The sequence below is a fragment of the Otolemur garnettii genome, unplaced genomic scaffold (assembly GCF_000181295.1).
Source record: "Otolemur garnettii isolate 467f Iridium unplaced genomic scaffold, OtoGar3 scaffold00043, whole genome shotgun sequence".
In the NCBI taxonomy this organism is placed as follows: domain Eukaryota; kingdom Metazoa; phylum Chordata; class Mammalia; order Primates; family Galagidae; genus Otolemur; species Otolemur garnettii.
The window spans coordinates 5,056,351-5,075,049 of NW_003852438.1; the positions used below are offsets into that span (position 1 = coordinate 5,056,351).

General features: G+C 39.5%; 1 protein-coding gene across 2 annotated transcripts in view; it reads left to right on the forward strand.

Annotated features, from left to right (window-relative positions):
* The window catches only part of DIP2B (disco interacting protein 2 homolog B), a 264,125-nt gene that overhangs the window by 177,169 nt on the left and 68,257 nt on the right, over positions 1-18,699 (forward strand). Inside the window, exons 5-11 of one of the 2 annotated variants that reach the window (XM_023513708.1) lie at positions 3,874-4,086; positions 6,614-6,769; positions 7,041-7,163; positions 10,351-10,548; positions 12,987-13,078; positions 15,746-15,856; positions 17,395-17,518. In XM_023513708.1, coding sequence (XP_023369476.1) covers positions 3,874-4,086; positions 6,614-6,769; positions 7,041-7,163; positions 10,351-10,548; positions 12,987-13,078; positions 15,746-15,856; positions 17,395-17,518 — 1,017 coding nt within the window. The remainder of the gene's footprint in view (positions 1-3,873; positions 4,087-6,613; positions 6,770-7,040; positions 7,164-10,350; positions 10,549-12,986; positions 13,079-15,745; positions 15,857-17,394; positions 17,519-18,699) is intronic. The other variant, XM_023513709.1, reaches the window with a different exon arrangement.

Consider the following 18,699-nt stretch of genomic DNA (forward strand, 5'->3'; position numbering starts at 1 on the left):
AAATAGTGAGACTCTGTCTCAAAAAAAAAAAAAAAAAAAAAAGACAAGGCAGGCTTGGCACCCATAGCACAGTGGTTATGGCTCCAATCACATACACAGAGGGTGGTGGGTTCAAACCTGGCCCTAGGCCAGCTAGACAACAATGACAAGTGCAACAAAAAAATAGCCAGGCATTGTAGCAGGTGCCTGTAGTCCCAGCTACTTGGGAGGCTGAGGCAAGAGAATAGCTTCAGCCTAAGAGTTTGAGGTTGCTGTAAGCTGTGATGCCACAGCACTCTACAAAGGATGGCATAGTGGGACTCTGCCTCAAAAAACGAAAGAAAGAAAGAAAAAAAAAGACAAGGCAGAGTGCAGTAACAGAATGTGTTAAGAATTCAGTCATGCAGTTAAGAACCCCTTCTTTTGTAACCTTGACTCTCTCTGTCTTTGAAGCTTTTGACTGTGCTGTATTTTCCCATGCTTGAGATTTCTATAAAAGCTTGTGAGGATCATTGGGAGGGGTGGCACCCTTGTTCTCTCCCTGCAGAGGGCCTGCTAGTGTTGGCCTCCGGGTTCCCTCAGTTCAATGCAAAATGGACTGAGTAGATGTTACTAATTTGCGTTGAGTCACACCAACACTGGCGTAGTGCTGAGTGATATGTGTGGAAAGGATAAACAAGTAAACAACCTTTTTAGATGGGCAATTTTATCCCCAAGTCACATAAGTGTGAAGTAGTGGATCCCAAAATTCAAATGGAAGACTGATCCCAGAGCCATGGTTTATTTTTTACTACCCTAAGCTGCTCCATCTTTGTAAGTCATTAAGCACTCAGAGGAGGACTGGCAGGCAAATCAGGTAATTGAATTGAAACAATACTTCTAATTATATAATTGATCCAATATAGAAACATAATGAAACCAATTTTCCATAAACCTAATCATGAAAATGCTTTTCATGATTTTAATCTTTTAAAAATTGGGTTATTCTGATTTTAGACTTACACAAATTAAAATGAATGATTCAGTAAAGGCAAATTCAGCCTGCAAATTCAGTGGATTTTATGGGATCCTGAGATAAGTTACTTTGAAAATACTTTATTCTTAGGGTCAGATTCACTTTTTAGCATGTTTGTAAAGATAGGATTCCTTGCCTCTCAAAGTAAAGGTGGAAATGTTAGAATATTTTCTGAAAATTATGCAAAAATGTTTTCTTTAAAGAGTTACAAATGCTGTTACTTTTTTTCCTTTACCTTTTCCTCTAATCACCTCTTTTTGTATTACCGATCTCTTTCTCCTTTAAGGACTTTATCACCTTATCTGTGACGGATCTAGTCCCTGTTTACCTCTGTAACCTCAGTTTTGCCCCTTATCCTTCAAAGTCCTACTCCTTACACAGAAATACTTAAATTCCCTGACTGAAGTTGGTCTCTTGTCCTGTGAAACCCTTTGCTTACCCCCGTTTCTTAGCATCACTTTTATCTTTTGAAATGGTCTATGGTCTTATATGTGTCCTATACTGGACAGTAAGCCTTTTTGGAGCACTTAATGTCTTATAACCACTTGTACACTTCAGAATCCTCAGCACCTGCATAGTTGCCGGTGCTTGTTGTGGTTATCTAGTACATAAAGAAATAAAACCAAGGCTGGGTGCAGTGGCTCATGCCTGTAATCCTAGCACTTTGGGAGACCAAGGCAAGCTTGGATCACTTGAAGCCAGGAGTTTAAGACCAGCCTGAGCCAGAATGAGACCCCATCTCTAGGAAAGTAAGAATATTAGCTGGGCATAGTGGCACATGCCTGTAGTCCCAGTAATTTGAAAGGCTAAGGCGGTAGAATCCCTTGAGTTTTTAAGGTTGCATTGAGCTATGATGATACCACTGCATTCTAGTCTGAGAGGCAGAGCAACACCCTGTCTCAAAACAAAAACAAACAAAAAGTCTTGGGCCTCAAAACTGCCTAAGTAGAAACTAATAAGTTGGATGTAGTACAGAGCAAGGAGTGAGAATATGGTCATTATTTTTCTTCCTTGCTCTGGGCCTGCAGAATTTGACTAGATTAGTCTTTTGTGGTTCAAGTTCTCTTTGTGAGGTGCTAGCAGTTGTCTAGTCTCTTTAGTTGTTTCTGTTCAGTAGAGATGGGTCTCACTCTTACTCAGGCTGGTCTTGAATTCTTTAACTCAAGGGATCCTCCCACCTTGGCTCTCAGAGTTCTAAGATTACAGGTGTGAGCTACTGCACCTGGCCTATGTCAGTATTATTTGAGCATAAATATACTAAAAAATTTAGATACTGAGTAAGCTCAGAGCACAAAAATAATGAATGAAATTTAAATATTCTTTGAACCAAAGCAGGACATGGACCTGTAGCTGCACCTGCATTTAGAGAAAAATGTTTTACAAGATAACCGCAGAATGTTTAATTTTTTTTAATTGAATGAAATTCAGTCCACAAATCTTAAATAATAACTCCAAATAATTATTTAGGAGGATGTATCCCACATCAAGCCAAATGTCCCCTTTAACTGTATGCTTCATAAACTTAGAACCACAGAATAAATTCCTGACTTCTGTTTTCCTGACTTTTGCTTCCCTATATTAGGTTGATTCCCCCCGCCCCAAGCATGCTTTCTAATTTAGGCTTATTTTCCTGAAGTCAGAGCCAGGCTAAATCCAGACATCAGTGAATTTCTCACAGTTCTCCTGTGACTGAGAATCAGGAAAGAAATCCTGGTACTGAGCCCCCTCTCCTATCATGTTTAGAAAGCTAACCTGTGCCCCCTGACCAACTGACCACGAATGCCTCCAGGCTAAGGACTGTTCCTTATCCTACTTCAGTTCCCTGGTACCTAGCTCACTCATTGGCACATAAATTTTTAACAAGAGTAAGTTTTTATGGGCCAGGTGTGGTGGCTCACTCCTATAATCCTAACACTGAGAGGAGGTGGATTGCCTGAGCTCAGGAGTTTGAGACCAGCCTGAGCAAGACCAACCCTGTCTGTAAAAAATAGCCGGGCATTGTGGCAGGTGCCTGTAGTCCCAGCTACTTTGGAGGCTGAGGCAAAAGAATCGCTTGAGCCCAAGAGTTTGAGGTTGCTGTGAGCTGTGCCACAGCACTCTACCAAGGGTGACAAAGCGAGAGAATAAGTTTTTATATCTCCCTACCAAGATCACTTCCTTTTAAGTAGAGGCTAATAAATACTCATCAAAATAAGTGTAACAACCTATTATAAGGTCTCTTATAAAGAGGTTGAGGAAGATCTATAAACATGTCAGTATTATTATTTTTTGAGACAGGGTCTTGGTCTTTTCCCAGGCTACAGTGCAGCGTCCTCATTATTGCTTCCTGCAGACTCAAATTCATGCTCTCAAACTATTTTCCAGCCTCAGGCTCCAGAGTAGCTGGGGCTACAGGTTGCCACCACCACACTGGCCTAATTTTTTCTATTTTTAGTAGAGATGGGGTCTTGTTCTTGCTCAGGTTGATCTCTAACTCCTGAGCTCCAGTGACCCTCCTACATTAGCCTCTCAGAGTGCTAGGGTTATAGGCGTGAGCCACCACACCCAACCTACATCAATATTATTTGAACATAAATAAACTAGAAGAATTTAGATAGTAAGTAAGCTCAGAGTAGGAAAATAGTGAATGAAGTTTAAATGTTAAAGGTAAAAAAAAAAAAATCCTTAAAATTACGTATGGAGTTAGGCTATTTTATTTTTGTCGGCTTTGGTCCACAAACCCTTCCTTGAGATTCTTGAAAAACCTTGTACATAGTAATCTACCATAGGAATACGAATGTTTTGCTGGTGTCAAAATCGAATGTGTGATCAACGAGTAAGATGTGAAAAGTCTCTGTTCTAGGCAGGATCGAGAACTTCTTTTTTTTAATTCCACACAGACACATCTTCGGCCTCTGAGGATGAGGGCTCTCTGAGACGCCAAGCTGCGCTCTCTGCTGCCTTGCAACAGAGTTTACAGAATGCTGAGTCCTGGATCAACCGTTCAATTCAGGGATCGTCCACTTCTTCATCTGCATCATCTACGCTGTCCCATGGAGAGGTCAAAGGAACCAGTGGGTCTCTAGCTGATGTATTTGCCAATACTCGAATAGGTAGGCGCTGGATCTACCCAGAAAGCCCAAATTATGTTCCATTTGGCTCTCAGTATCCAGGAAATAGTGTATAATTTGTATGAGGTTTGCAGTGTGATCTAAAAAATAATCATGGAGAACAAGAAAGTTAATGAGGCAAAGAAGGAAACACCAGCAATACATTTGTTGCAGGAATGATAGGTATCACCTGCATTTTTAGTGCACAGTACTGCCCACCTGAAGCCATAGCTATTTCCATGAGCAATATTCAAGCTGCAAGATATAACACCAGTCTTAGTGTGGATTTATCCCAGTTGAAGAATATTTCACATATTAAAAAATGTCAAAATTCGTAACATCTTAGATTTTCCCAGATCATTGTCTATATTCTGTCAAACAGGAAAAAAAATTAAATCTGAGGAAAATCTGCACTACCAGGATCAGTAAGGCCTTTTGTCTTTAGCATGAAGACTGGATTTATTGTCCTTGCTGCTATGATATTGCTACAACTGGAGTGTGCAAGTGGAAGCTGTTGGTGCTCTGTGAGCTGCTGCGGCTGCCTGTGTGCTATGTGGAGTGTAGCTTTTGCCTGGCTCTGCTTTATGTTTGTATGTATGTGTGTGTGTGTGTGTGACTTGTAACACCTACAAATAAAGATACAGCTAAGCTCTCTACTTTTGGCTAAATTGGTTGGTACAAATTACACTTATATGTATTAACATTACTTGTCTGTGATGTTTTTCCCCTTTCTCTCGACAGTTGATGCATTTTTGTGTCTTAGTTTTCATCTCAGTAACCATTCTTTATCACCTGATATGTATCTATCTTCATTCTATTAATTGCTTTCTGAAAAATGAAAACTTGGAAAAATTTTAGTAACTACCAGGAAGGTCTCATTGCCCTTGTTAAGTAGCGAAGTCCCAGCAGCTGGTAACTTGTTCTGCCCACTTAGCTCTGCCCTGTAATTCACAGAGCCTCCCAGAGCAGCTGTAGACAGATGTGCATATTCACCACCTCTTCTGTTGCAGAGGGTGAGCAACAGAGCTGCAGTTGGTGAGGTTTGATTTCCATGTTTGTTGAAAAGAGCAATTTCCCTTGTTAAAAATACATCCTAATGTGCAATTAACTTTATCTGGACTTTCATTAACAAGATGATGTCACCTGGCATCATAGTTTTAATTAATTCTGCTATTCTGTGAAAAGTTACTGGTTCAGTTACTCACAGAAATCATTTTATCCATCATTATTGCTTTGGGGATGTTTGTTCTAACAGAAGTAATTCATATTCCTAATAGAAAAATTCAAAACTGAGGGTGAAAGAAAAATAACCTAGGATCCTATCTTCCATCCATAACACTTCAGTATATATTCTTCTAGAGTTTATTTGCATATAAATCCATAGGGTTTTGGGTTTTATTTTACAAAAATGAAATTGTGCTAAACATAATGTTTATAACATGCTTTTCTTAGCAGTTTATAATGAACATCTTTTATATTATTGTAATTATGCTATTTTTATGGTTTCAAGGCATACCGTTGTCTGACTATTTGCCTTGGTTAATTTAACCATTCCCCTATTTTGGACTTCTAAATACTATCCACTTTTTTGTATTATAAAAAGTGCTGAATGAACATGCTTAAACATACAACCGTGTGCCTTTGTCTGATTATTTCCTGAGGATGTATTCCTGTAAGTTGAATTGCTGGGTTCAAAAATGTCCATTTTAATATTTTTATTACCACATTATACTATATAAAGGTTTATTGCAATATGCTTGTGCTAGCATATTTAAAATTTAAAATATGAAACGAGTTAATTATAGACTTTGGGAGCATGGAGACCTTACCCACAAATTGATTTCAGAAATTGTTTATGTTATACTTTTTCCTTTTTCATATTTTTAGTAGCTTTTCATTAATCTTATAAATCACATTTTTCCTCCCTCTAATTTTCTTTTTGCTTCTCTAGATGTTTTCTTCTTAGTTTTTTGTAACACATCCCTGTTAAGTGGATCTCTTCCAATTTACTCTATTCAGTTTCTCTATGTGAAGAATCCCATGTGAAATAGAGTAGAATAATGGTCTACTAATTTTTGCTTAGAGCAGGGAAAGAAACTTCTCTGTCAAGGAGATCCAAATTACCTATGTGTTATTTTATCCAAATTGGAAGTAGGCTTTAATTTTTTTTTTTAATCTGGAAATGAGCGATTTGACCCACTTCCAAGACATTATTTTGGTTTTCAGTGAAAAGGGATATATTCTAGATAAGCTGTGGAATCATGAATCAATGTTTAAGAAACTAGAATAACATTGGATATATTTCTGATCTTCTGAGGATACCTAAGCCTTGAAAATATGTTTGAAAAGCTGATATACCCTGGCTTACCTTCTCCCGTTATGTTTTGCTAGTAGAATTTGATTTAAAGGGTTAATAAGATTTAATGCCCTATTTATGTAGTTTTCTTACTTGTTAAAAAACAAAGATTTGAAGGTGCTTATTTTCACTGCTAATTTAATATAATTTTAAACTTTGTTTTCTCCCCCTTAGAGAATTTCTCTGCTCCCCCTGATGTCACTACAACTACCTCTTCCTCCTCCTCATCTTCCTCAATACGCCCAGCCAATATTGACCTGCCCCCCTCGGGGATAGTTAAAGGCATGCATAAAGGGTCCAACAGGTCCAGCCTCATGGATACAGCTGATGGTAAGGATTTCTTTTTGGTAGCTAAAAAGGAAAGACTTTTACAAAAGAAAAGGGAGATTAGTAAAATCTTTAGGTAATATATTAATAATAGCACCATTTTTGTCTCTGTGATTATAAAACTTCTCATGTATGTATTTGTACCTATTTGGTCAATAGAATTAGACTGGGTAAAGGCCAAACATAATTAGAAATAAAAGCTCCTGAGGAACTGGAGGAACTGAAGTGTCCCCATAATCTGTGAATTGTATCTTAACCATTTTTTTCGTTATAGGTGTTCCTGTCAACAGCCGAGTATCTACAAAAATCCAGCAGCTTCTCAACACTCTAAAACGACCCAAAAGGCCTCCCTTAAAGGAATTTTTTGTGGATGACGCTGAAGAAATTGTGGAAGGTAGTTGTGAAAATGCCAAAACCATATATTTATTAAAAAATAATTTTTTTTCTTTTTTAGAGACAGAGTCACACTTTGTTGCCCTCGGTAGAGTTCCATGGCGTTCAGCTCACAGCAACCTCCAGCTCTTGGGCTTAGGTGATTCTCTTGCCTCAGCCTCCCAAGTAGCTGGGACCACAGGCACCTACCACAACGCCTTGGCTATTTTTTGTTGCAGTTTGTCTGGGGCTGGGTTTGAACCCGCCACTCTTGGTATATGGTGCCGGTGTCCTACTTGCTGAGTCACAGCTACCCTAAACAAATATTTCTTAACCAGTTACTACATGTCAGGTACTATAGGGTTAAAGGACAAACAAGACAGTTTTGGGTTCAAAGAGTTCATAGTTCTCCTTTTTTCTCTAAGAATCTTTATATTTTAGACCTTAGGTGAAAGCTAAGGAGGGAGGGTGAGGGCAGAAAGGCAAAGAGAGCCAGGTACAGTAGCTCACGCCTGTAATCCCAGCACTGTGGGAGGCTGAGGCGGGAGGATTGCTTGAGCTCAGGAGTTGGAGGCTTGTCTGAACGAGAATGAGACCCCCGACTCATAAAAAAAAATTGAAAAACCCAGCCCCGGAGCTACAGGCATCAAACCAGTGTGTGGTTCATTTTTATTTTTTATTTTATTATTTTGAGACAGAGCCTCAAGCTGTCCCCCTGGGTAGAGTGCTGTGGCATCGCAGCTCACAGCAACCTCCAACTCCTGGGCTCAAGCGAGTCTCCTGCCTCAGCCTCTCAAGTAGCTGGGACCACAGGCGCCCACCACAATGCCCGGCTATTTTTTTTTTTTTTTCGTTGCAGCCATCAATGTTGTTTGCCAGGCTGGGGCTGAATTCGAGCCCATCACCTTAGGTATATGTGGCTGGCGCCTTAGCCGCTTGAGCCACAGGTGCCAAGCCCCCAATCTGTCATTGTATTGAGCTATAAATATAATTTATTTCATATTTTCTTTGCCCATTAGCTATTTAGTGGTCATTCTGTCCCTTCTTTCTATGCCTCTTTTCTCATTCACCTGGCTGACTCCTACTCATCCTCTAAGACTCAGCTCAGCCATTCCCTCCACGTGGATGACTTGCCCTTCCTGCACGTACCTGAAGCTCTGCACATGTACACGTGTGTGTCCTCCAGTGCATTGAGGATGCTCCTTGAGGCCTTGAACTTGGTATACAGCACTTAGTAGGCACCATAAACGTTTGTTCAAAAAATGACATGTGCAGCATTTTTTTTTCTTGGTGTTTATTACATCTTGTGCACATAATGGTGCTCAGTAAATACTTTCCTTGACTTTTTGTTCTGTATGTAAATTACCTTTTCTATTTTTTTCAAAAACCCATAATGTAGGGTTTTTGTTTTGTTCTTTGTTATCTGAATAATGCAAGACTCTAGTTTTATATGTATGGAAGACTACGAAATATTATTCACTTCTGATTCCTGGAATGACCATGTTAATAATACAGCTTTTTAAAACATTTTCTAAATTCAGTTCAACTAATAATATTATTGAGTAGCCTTTGTTTATTGGGTGCACTATAGGGAATAAGAACCCTCCCTTCGGCTCCGCGCCTGTGGCTCAAGTGGCTAAGGCGCTAGCCACATACACCTAGGTGGCGGGTTCGAATCCAGCCCGGGCCGCCAAACAACAATGATGGCTGCAACCAAAAAATAGCCGGACGTTGTGGCGGGCGCCTGTGGTCCCAGCTACTTAGGAGACTGAGGCAAGAGACTCGCTTGAGCCCAGGAGTTGGAGGTTGCTGTGAGTTGTGATGCCACGGCACTCTACCCAGGGGGATAGCTTGAGGCTCTGTCTTAAAAAAAAAAAAAACCAACCTTCCCTTCCTGCAGGAAGCCATCAGTCTTGTGGGGAACAGTAGTACAGTTAAGAAGTTGTTGAGAAAAAAAAAAAAAAAGAGGTTGTTGAGGATCTTCAGTGCTTTAGTTGTCGTTGTTAGGCAGGCCCTGGCTGGATTCGAATCTGCCAGCTCCGGTGTTTGTGCCTGGCACTCTAGCTGCCAAGCTACAGGTGCCAAGCCCCTCAGTACTTCAATAAGGGGAGACTCCCACATAATGTGGGAATGCTAAGGCAGATATAGTCTCGTCATGGAATAGCTGGGGTTGGTTCCCAGAGATTGCTATTTGAGCTGAGCCCTGAAAAGGATGAGTAAGACTTCACCAAGAGGCAAAGGGATTGGCTGTATGAGATGGGTGCAGAAGTAGACAGACATGGAACATTGTGATTTATACCCATGATCAGTTTGAGTCTAATAATGATCCAGAGGTATAACTGTCACTATCCCCATTTTATAGATGAGGAAAGCAAGACTTAGGTAAATCAATTTTCCTAACATATTACTAGTAAAAAGTGAATGTGAATTTGAGTTTTCTGACTCACTGTGTAATGCATTTTCATTAAAGGTAACCTAATGACATTTCTGTGTCATACATGTGAAATTGCATTACACAAACTATAAAAGATTATAAACAAATTTACTAAAAATTATGAACTTGGGGGTGCCCGTAACTCAGTGGTTAGGGCGTTGGACACATGCTCTGGGGCTGGTGGGTTCGAACCCGGCACATGTAAAAGTAATTTACAGGGTGGCGCCTGTGGCTCTGTGGGTGAGGCGCCGGCCCCACATGCCAAGGGTGGCAGGTTCAAACCCAGCCCAGCCAAACTGCAACAAAAAATGGCCGGGCATTGTGGCGGGCACCTATAATCCCAGCTACTCAGGAGGCTGAGGCAAGAGAATTGCCTAAGTCCAGGAGTTAGAGGTTGCTATGAGCTGTGATGCCATGGCACTCTACCAAGGGCGATAAGAATGAGACTATCTCTAAAAAAAGAAAAAAAAAGTAATTTAACACTTTGTTCTCTTCTGTATAGGTAGCAATTTGCTTTGTTAGGGTCAGGATTTGTTGCAGAAAACATATTAAATACCTGTAATCTCAGTGTTTTGGGAGGCTGAGATGGGAGGATTTCTTGAGTCCAGGAGTTCAAGGTTGCAGTGAGCTATGACTGTACCACTAAACTCCAACCTGAGTGACAGCAAAACCTTGTCTCAAAAAAAAAAAAAAATTAAAAACCATATTAAATGTATAAAGCCCAGTTGTATTATTCGGTATTTGTACTTACTCCATCCATTGGTGTGTTTTTGCGCAGTACCTCAGCCAGACCCCAACCAGCCCAAGCCTGAGGGACGGCAGATGACCCCTGTGAAGGGAGAGCCTTTGGGAGTCATCTGTAACTGGCCGCCTGCTCTTGAATCTGCCCTACAGCGGTGGGGCACCACTCAAGCAAAGTGCTCTTGCCTGACTGCGCTGGACGTGACAGGGAAGCCAGTTTACACTCTTACATATGGTGAGTTCCAGATCTTCCTTTTCTCCTAAGTTCTTCAGAATACCATGGGTGGTGTTTTTAACTTGATATTTAGCAGATGCTGGTCATTATGGTTCAGCAGATCTTTTCAATTATTTAATAGACTCTTAAGTTCTGAGTAAATTATTGCCAAATGTTTTCATTTATTAAAGTGGTATTTGCATGCCAGCTAATACTTAAAAGGCAGAAAAAAGAAGAAAGAGACTTCTTAAATCTACTGAAGTTTTAATAGCAGAAGAGGCTCTTAGGAAATCATTTGGTCAGTGTTAATAATGTATGGTGGAAGTCAGCTGGTTTTTTCCAAAAATTGAAACTGGTTACTTTTTAGATCTTTACTCCGTCCTGCTTCTTGCTTCCAATAGGCACAAAATTCTGTAATGAACAAAGAATCAGTATTTTTTCATTTAATTTTGCATCTCTGCTAAAGTTTTTATTTTTCTTTTTAAAATAACTTCAAGGAAAATGGCATCAACTCTCAGCTATGAGATTTGTAGTAATTTATTTATTTATTTATTTAATTATTTTGAGGCAGAGCCTCAAGCTGTCCCCCTGAGTAGAGTGCTGTGGCATCACAGCTCACAGCAACCTCCAACGCCTGGGCTCAAGTGAGTCTCCTGCCTCAGCCTCCCCAGTAGCTAGGACCACAGGCGCCCACCACAGTGCCCGGCTATTTTTTTTGGTTGCAGCCATCATTGTTGTTTGGCGGGCCCGGGCTGGATTGGAACCCGACATCTTGGGTATATGTGGCTGGCACCTTAGCCACTTGAGCTACAGGTGCCGAGCCAGATTGGTAGTAATTTATTAAGATTCCTTTTTACCTTCATAAGTGGAGCATAATGTCCATAGAACTAGATAATGAAATAATCTTTTGGTAAAAGTAAGTTATTATTTAAAGAATCATGCAGGTTGAAATAGTTTAATAAACTGTGTATACAACTAACAAAGCCATTTAATATAACATGGGCCAGGCACAGTGGTTCACATCTGTAATCCCAGTGCTTTGGGAGGCTGAAGTGAGAGGATCACTTGAACCCAAGTGTCATAGTGAGCTGTGATTGCACCACTGCACTGTATCCTGGGTGACAGCGCAAGATTCTATCAAAACAAAACAAACAAAAAAAAAACTTGGCTCAGCGCCTGTGGCTCAAGTGGCTAAGGCACCTGCCACGTATACCCAAGTTGGCGGGTTCGAATCAAGCCAGGACCTGCCAAACAATGATGGCTGCAACCAAAAAATAGCTGGGCATTGTGGCGGGCACCTGTGGTCCCAGCTACTCGGGAGGCTGAGGCAAGAGAATTGCCTAAGCCCAGGAGTTGGAGGTTGCTGTGAGCTGTGATGCTATAGCACTTTACCCAGGGGGACAGTTTGAGGCTCCTGTCTCAAAACAAAAAAGTTCAAATAACATGATTTCTTTCACTTTTCTTATAACTAACATGAGAATTGTTAAGAGTTGTTGAGAAGACAGAGTAGAAGAAGGCAAAGAAACAGATTTTTTGTTTTTGCCAAAATAGTTGTAACATTCACCTCTGAAACTATGTATTAATTTCATTCGTATAATCCTTAAAGAAAGCATTCAGCTGGTCAAATCTTTGCATATTTATTTAATATTTGTAAATATATTCACATGTTTCATATAATTTCTACGTTATTGTCTGTTTTCATTGAATTTACCGTGGTGTGGAATGTTTAATCCTCTCAGTCGTACCATTGGCCTTGCAGTTACCTCACGTATCTAATGACCACCTGTGTGAGTGGTTCTTCAGAACAAGCTTAGGACTGAAGTAGCCATCTGATTTTTAGTCCTGTGATTAAAAAAGCTTACCCCTTTCTCCCAAATGTGATCACTTCATATCCAGTTATTTCTAAGGCTGTTTGAATTACTCCAGAAAAGAATTTCGTGTTGTGTTATGTTATGTTATGTTATAGGCAGTTTCATTATGTCACCCTCTGTAGAGTGCTATAGTGTCACAGCTCATAGCAACCTCCAACTCCTGGCCATAAGCAATTCTCTTGCCTCAGCCTCCCAAGTAGCTGGGACCACAATGCCCGGCTATTTTTTGTTGCAGTGTCATTGTTGTTTTAGCTGGCCAGGGCTGGGTTTGAACCCGCCAGCTGCCTCGCATATGTGGCTGGCACTGTAACCACTGTACTATGGGGACTGAGCCCAGAAAAGAATTCTAAAATACTATATAAACAAGGATAAGCCTCTGGTGATGTTGAAGACCAGACTGGCTTTTGTAAACCGGAATGAATATAAAGCTTTTGGGAGGGGTCCTTTTTGTGTGTTAAGGGGCAAGACTCATCTAATGCATCATTAGGAAGTGGCTATTGTCTTAGTAAATGTGCTGATGAATAAAATGTTCTCTTACTGAGGTAGGCCTGCATTTTTCTGTAAGACTTTTTATTTTATTTTTTCCAGGAAAGTTGTGGAGCAGAAGTTTAAAGTTGGCCTACACACTGCTTAATAAACTGGGGACCAAAAACGAACCTGTGTTAAAACCTGGAGACAGGGTAATTGGCATTTTGGTTTTAAGAGTTGGAGCTTATTATTTTCTATTATGTATATTCCATATTTTTAATATATGATAGGAAAATTTGTATAAACTTTATTTTTGAAAAATAAAAGTGGTTTGAATCCAGTCCAGGTTAGCCCGACAGTGGGTGACAACACTTGTATTCATAGATTGAAAGAAATTCACATGTCCTCTTATATACCTTACAATCAGTAAACTTTTGAGGTGCTAATAAAGAGAAATGTCAGCCTTTCTAGAAGTAAGTATTTCAATATTTAAACAACTTACTCTACTTTTTTTCATTACAAAATGCCTTATACACCTTTTATTTTTTAAATGGTGTTTTTAAAAACAATTTTCTGTGGTTTTATGTACAAAGGGAGGAAAAAACTTGACATGGTGGCTCACACCTGTAATCCCAGCACTTTAGGAGGCGGAGGTGGGAAGATCATTTAAGGCCAGGAATTGGAGACCTTCCTGAGCAACATAGTACAACCCTGTCTCTACAAAAATAGAAAAATTATGGGTGGCTCCTGTGGCTCAGTGAGTAGGGCTCTGGCCCCATATACCGAGGGTGGTGGGTTTGAATCCAATTCCAGTCAAACTGCAACAAAAAAATAGCCAGGCATTCTGGCGGGTGCCTGTAGTCCCAGCTACTCAGGAGGCTGAGGCAAGAGAATTACCTAAACCCAAGATCTAGAGGTTGCTGTGATGCCATGGCACTCTACCAAGGGTGACAAAGTAAAACTCTGTTTCTAAAACAAAACAAAACAAAACAAAAAAAACAAAGGCTGCACCTGTGGCTCAAAGGAGTAGGATGCTGGCCCCATATACCAGAGGTGGCAGGTTCAAACCTGGCCCTGGCCAAAAACTGCAAAAAAGAAAAAATAGAAAAATTAGTTGGATCTGGTAGTACTTGCCTTTAGTCCCAGCTATTTACTTGGGCAGCTGAGACAGGAAACTCATTTGAGTCCAGAAGTTCAAGGCTTCAGTGACCTATGATGACATCAAGGACCTCTGGCCTGGATAACAGAGCAAGACTCTATCTCTAAAGGAAAGAAATGAAAAAAGGAGAGATTGATGTTACTTTTAAGAAAAAAACAAATTGATATTTTTCTTCTTCTTTAATTAGAATTGATATTAAAAATAAATTTTTAATTTTTGGAGATTTTTTTTTCCTATTAATGACTTTCTAAATAGGATTACTTCTTACCATTGCACACTACTTTTCATTCAGAATTTCTAGAAACCAACTACACAACAGACTTCTTTTTAGTATGCTCATGATTATAGAATCTCCTAAAATAAGACTTTTTTTTGAAACAGAGTCTCACTATGTCACCCTCCATAGAGTGCCATGGCGTCACAGCTAACAGCAACCTCAAACTCTTGGGCTTAAGCATTTCTAGCCTCAGCCTCCCCAAGTAGCTGGGACTGCAGGCACTCGCCACAATGCCCAGCTATTTTTTTTTTGTTGTTGCAGTTGTCATTGTTTTAGCTGGCCTGGGCTGGATTTGAACCCCCCAGCCTCGGTGTATGTGGCCGCCCCCCTACCCACTGAGCTACAGGCGCTGCCTAAAATAAGACTTTTAAAAAATATTTTTGCATTGTGGCAAAGGGTATATAAGGATGTCTTTTACTTATTAATGGGATTGGTGAGTACTTGCTAGTCCTCTCTGACCCTTTAGAAGGTAATTTTGTGACTGCCTAGCAACATGGACTCTGGGCAGGAAGGAAATGGGTTGTTTAAATGTCTCACAGAATTAATAATATTTTTTAGAATTTTAGGAATATTTGTTCAGAATTGAACTTTTCTTGGGAGTGAGTTAAGAGAATTTGAAAGCCAAAGAAGAAACAAGAGTTTTGTGATGTAATTAAGTTTCACATGTTAATCTGCAAATATCTAAAGCCAAGCAACAAACTCCACAGTGATGCCTTCTGTGTTTTTGCATTCTTTGAGTTAATTAGGGAAAGTCATTTATCTTTGTGGTACATTATAGGTGCGGTCACGGGTTTGAATATATAGATTTCACTGTTTATCTTTTGTTATTGAGTTAACTTTATATCCATAATGGTTCTGCCAATATTACTTACCCCTATTACCAAATGCCTTCCTGTTATAATACCCGCATTGTTGGGCAAGTGAATAAGGATTAATGCAGTGAAACCTGATGTTAGCCCTGAAGTGATGATCAAGTCAGTCAGCATTTATAGGCTCTCAGAGATGTGAGGCTTATTCTTTAATACCCTGCTCTAGCTAGAGAAGTCTATTACATTTATTTTATTGCTTTAGCCCTGCACTAAAGTAAATTGCCTTAGGTTTCCTAAGTAATTGACTTAAACACTTAAGGTGAATTTGTTACTGCTCAATCACCAATAGAATTAAGTGAAAAATTCTTCCAGTGTTGGTGAATTGCATTATAGTTCCCAGAATGCGTATAATCATGGGCATGATAGAGAGCTTTTCTTTTTAGATTTGTGTGGACATCTCAGTAACTCAATTGCCTGTAGAGCCGATGGCTATTAAATAGTTTAATAGTTTGGTTTCCATGTTCATGTTAAATGTACACTTTTTTTCCTTTCTTAAAATGTGTATATTAGAGTGACATTGAAAGCATTGGCACATTTTTATTCCTCTGTTACTGAATGTTGTTATGAATTTTAGGTGGCGCTGGTTTACCCCAACAATGATCCAGTCATGTTTATGGTGGCTTTTTATGGATGTCTCTTGGCAGAAGTGATTCCAGTGCCTATAGAGGTACCTCTTACCAGAAAGGTAACACTGCTGAATTTAAGAGGAATGATTGACTCAGTCATGATATTAGAAACAGTCTGACCATTTTATGAAGTACTTAGCCCCACTTCCTCGAAACATGAAAATAGTAGAAAAATTATTAGTATTTACAAGTGTCATGCAGATAACATGTTTTCAACTAAGATAGGATTTTTATAGTATTGTATATCATTTACAGTAGCATGGGGGTATACTTGACTTTGAATAATTACCATTTATAAAGAGTACCATTCTTCAGAGACTGTAGATAATCCATTTATAGCAACTGTAACCTTTCTGTAAAGCAGTTTCCTTTAACTGTATCATATGACCTAGGATTTCCATTAAGTGGAAGGCTGAAGCAGTGATCACATGCTGTTCTCTGATTGTAGGATGCTACTTTGGCAACACATCAGCTTTACTGTAATAAAATGGAGATATGTAACAGATTTCCGTGTGTGACTAAATGATTTCTCCACAAGCTGCTTGATGCTATTTTTCTCATGTAGTTTATTACTAAGAATTGATGTCAAAGATGAACATGGTGGAAAATTTGGATTTATAAGAAGATTGTGGCTCGGCACCTGTGGCTCAAGTGGCTAAGGCGCCAGCCACATACACCTAAGCTGGCGGGTTCGAATCCAGCCTCGGCGCACCAAACAACAATGATGACTGCAACCAAAAAATAGCCAGGCGTTGTGGCAGGCGTCTGTGGTCCCAGCTACTTGGGAGGCAGAGGCAGGAGACTCACTTGAGCCTGGGAATTGGAGGTTGTTGTGAGCTGTGATGCCATAGCATTCTACCCAGGGGGACAGCTTGAGGCTCTGTCTCAAAAAAGAAAAAAACAGAAGATTCTTTTTTGAAAGGAATAGAAAACAAATTAGTGACCTTCAGTTGGTCAGGAAATTGTTGGGTTGTTCATAAATTGTTAAGTTGACAGTATTTGTGGGTTTTTATTGATACTTTTAAGATGATATTTTAATAGAAATACTTTAGACTGTGTCTTCTGGTTTTTTGGCTCTTGTTTTTGCTGCTGTTACAAAGCATAAATCTACCTTCTTTAAAATAGAATAATAAAAAGCATATATGGATTTGGTATGACCATCCATTGACTTTGATTATAAATCTGGACATTTGGTATCCATTTACATTATTTTTTCTATTACAATCTGAAGTGCTTTGCCCTTACATTTGGGGATGGGAGAAGAGAAAGGCTACTTACCATATTAGCATTTATGTCATTTGCCTAAACTAATCTAAAGGAGGCTCGTTGCTGACCCTAAATGAAGTGGTTGAATTTGGCTGGTAGAATTCATTAGCAATGTCAGGTTAATAAAATGTTTGCTTTGTACTCAAGAAGTCACTGTATTATAGAAATTATTTGGAAGAACATATTGTTGTTGGATTTGACAATTGCCAGATCTTGGTGAGGCTCCATGAATGTTATCTCACAAGTACCAGCTCATTAGGAAGTGTGAGGTTTGGGGTATGGGTCTGCTCGTATTCTCTCCCTTACTGTGTTCATTATCTTTTCTCCACAGGATGCTGGAGGTCAGCAGATTGGCTTCTTGCTAGGAAGCTGTGGTATTGCCTTAGCTCTTACCAGTGAAGTTTGTCTAAAGGGATTGCCAAAAACTCAGAATGGAGAAATTGTACAGTTTAAAGGTTAGTAATATTTGTACCTGATTTCAGTTAAAAGTTGAAACTCAAAGCTTAATTAGCATTTTAACTTAATAATAACTACTTTACATATATTTTCTTGTTTAATCCTCACACTCATATGGAGTAGGTACCATTATTGTCCCCATTTTATAGTGAGGAAACTGAGAAACAGAGAATTTAAATAACTTGTCCAAAGTCACAGCTAATAAATGACAGAGCAGTGATTTGAACCCAAATCTGTCTGATTCCACAGCCCACACCCTTAACCTTTATGCTGATGGTTGGAAAAAGCTACCACTCTGTACATTAAAGCTAAATGCTACATATAGAGACAGAGGATAGACCACTAGCCTCAGTGGACTTACACTGCCAAATGGACCTCCCAGTGGTTGTCAAAAGGCCTGAAATTAATATGTAGAACAATTGTACTTTAGAAAGAAGGTATAATTGTCTGGTGATTTAGCACTAAAAACTAATAAAAATAAAGTGCTTTATTGATTATAAAATGATGTTAATTTGGTCTCTTGATTTTTTTTTTATTGTTTGGAATTCACTGAGGATATAAAGAATTAGGTTATACTGATAGCATTTGTTAGATAAAGTCCCTTTTTTTAAAATTTTGAAACAGAGTCTCATTTTGTCACTTTCAATAGAGTGCTGTCACGTCATAGCTCAGAGCAACCTCTAACTCCTGGGCTTAAGTGATTCTCTTGCCTCAGTGTCCCCATTAGTTGGGACTATAGGCACCTGCCACAACACCTGGGTATTTTTAGAGATGGGGTCTTGCTTTGGCTCAGGCTGGTCTCAAACCTATGAGCTCAGGCAGACTTTATCGGGGCCAGGCACAGTGGCATTACAGGCATGAGCCACTGAACCTGGCCCCGATAAAGTCCCTGTTATACTTATATCTCACCCCCAAGAGGTATGTCAAACACCGTGACCCCCATCCCCTTCTCTCCTCTCTTTTCCCTGATATCTCATTCCCCTACCCCACCCCATGTAGCTCATCTACTTCCTTCATATTAGAATTGAGTACATTGGATTCTTGCTTCTCCATTCTTCTGATGCTTTACTAAGAAGAATGTGTTTCAGTTCCATCCAGGTTATTACAAAAGATGTAAAGTCTCTTATCTTTTTTAATGACTGAATAGTATTCCATGGTACACATATACCACAGCTTGTTA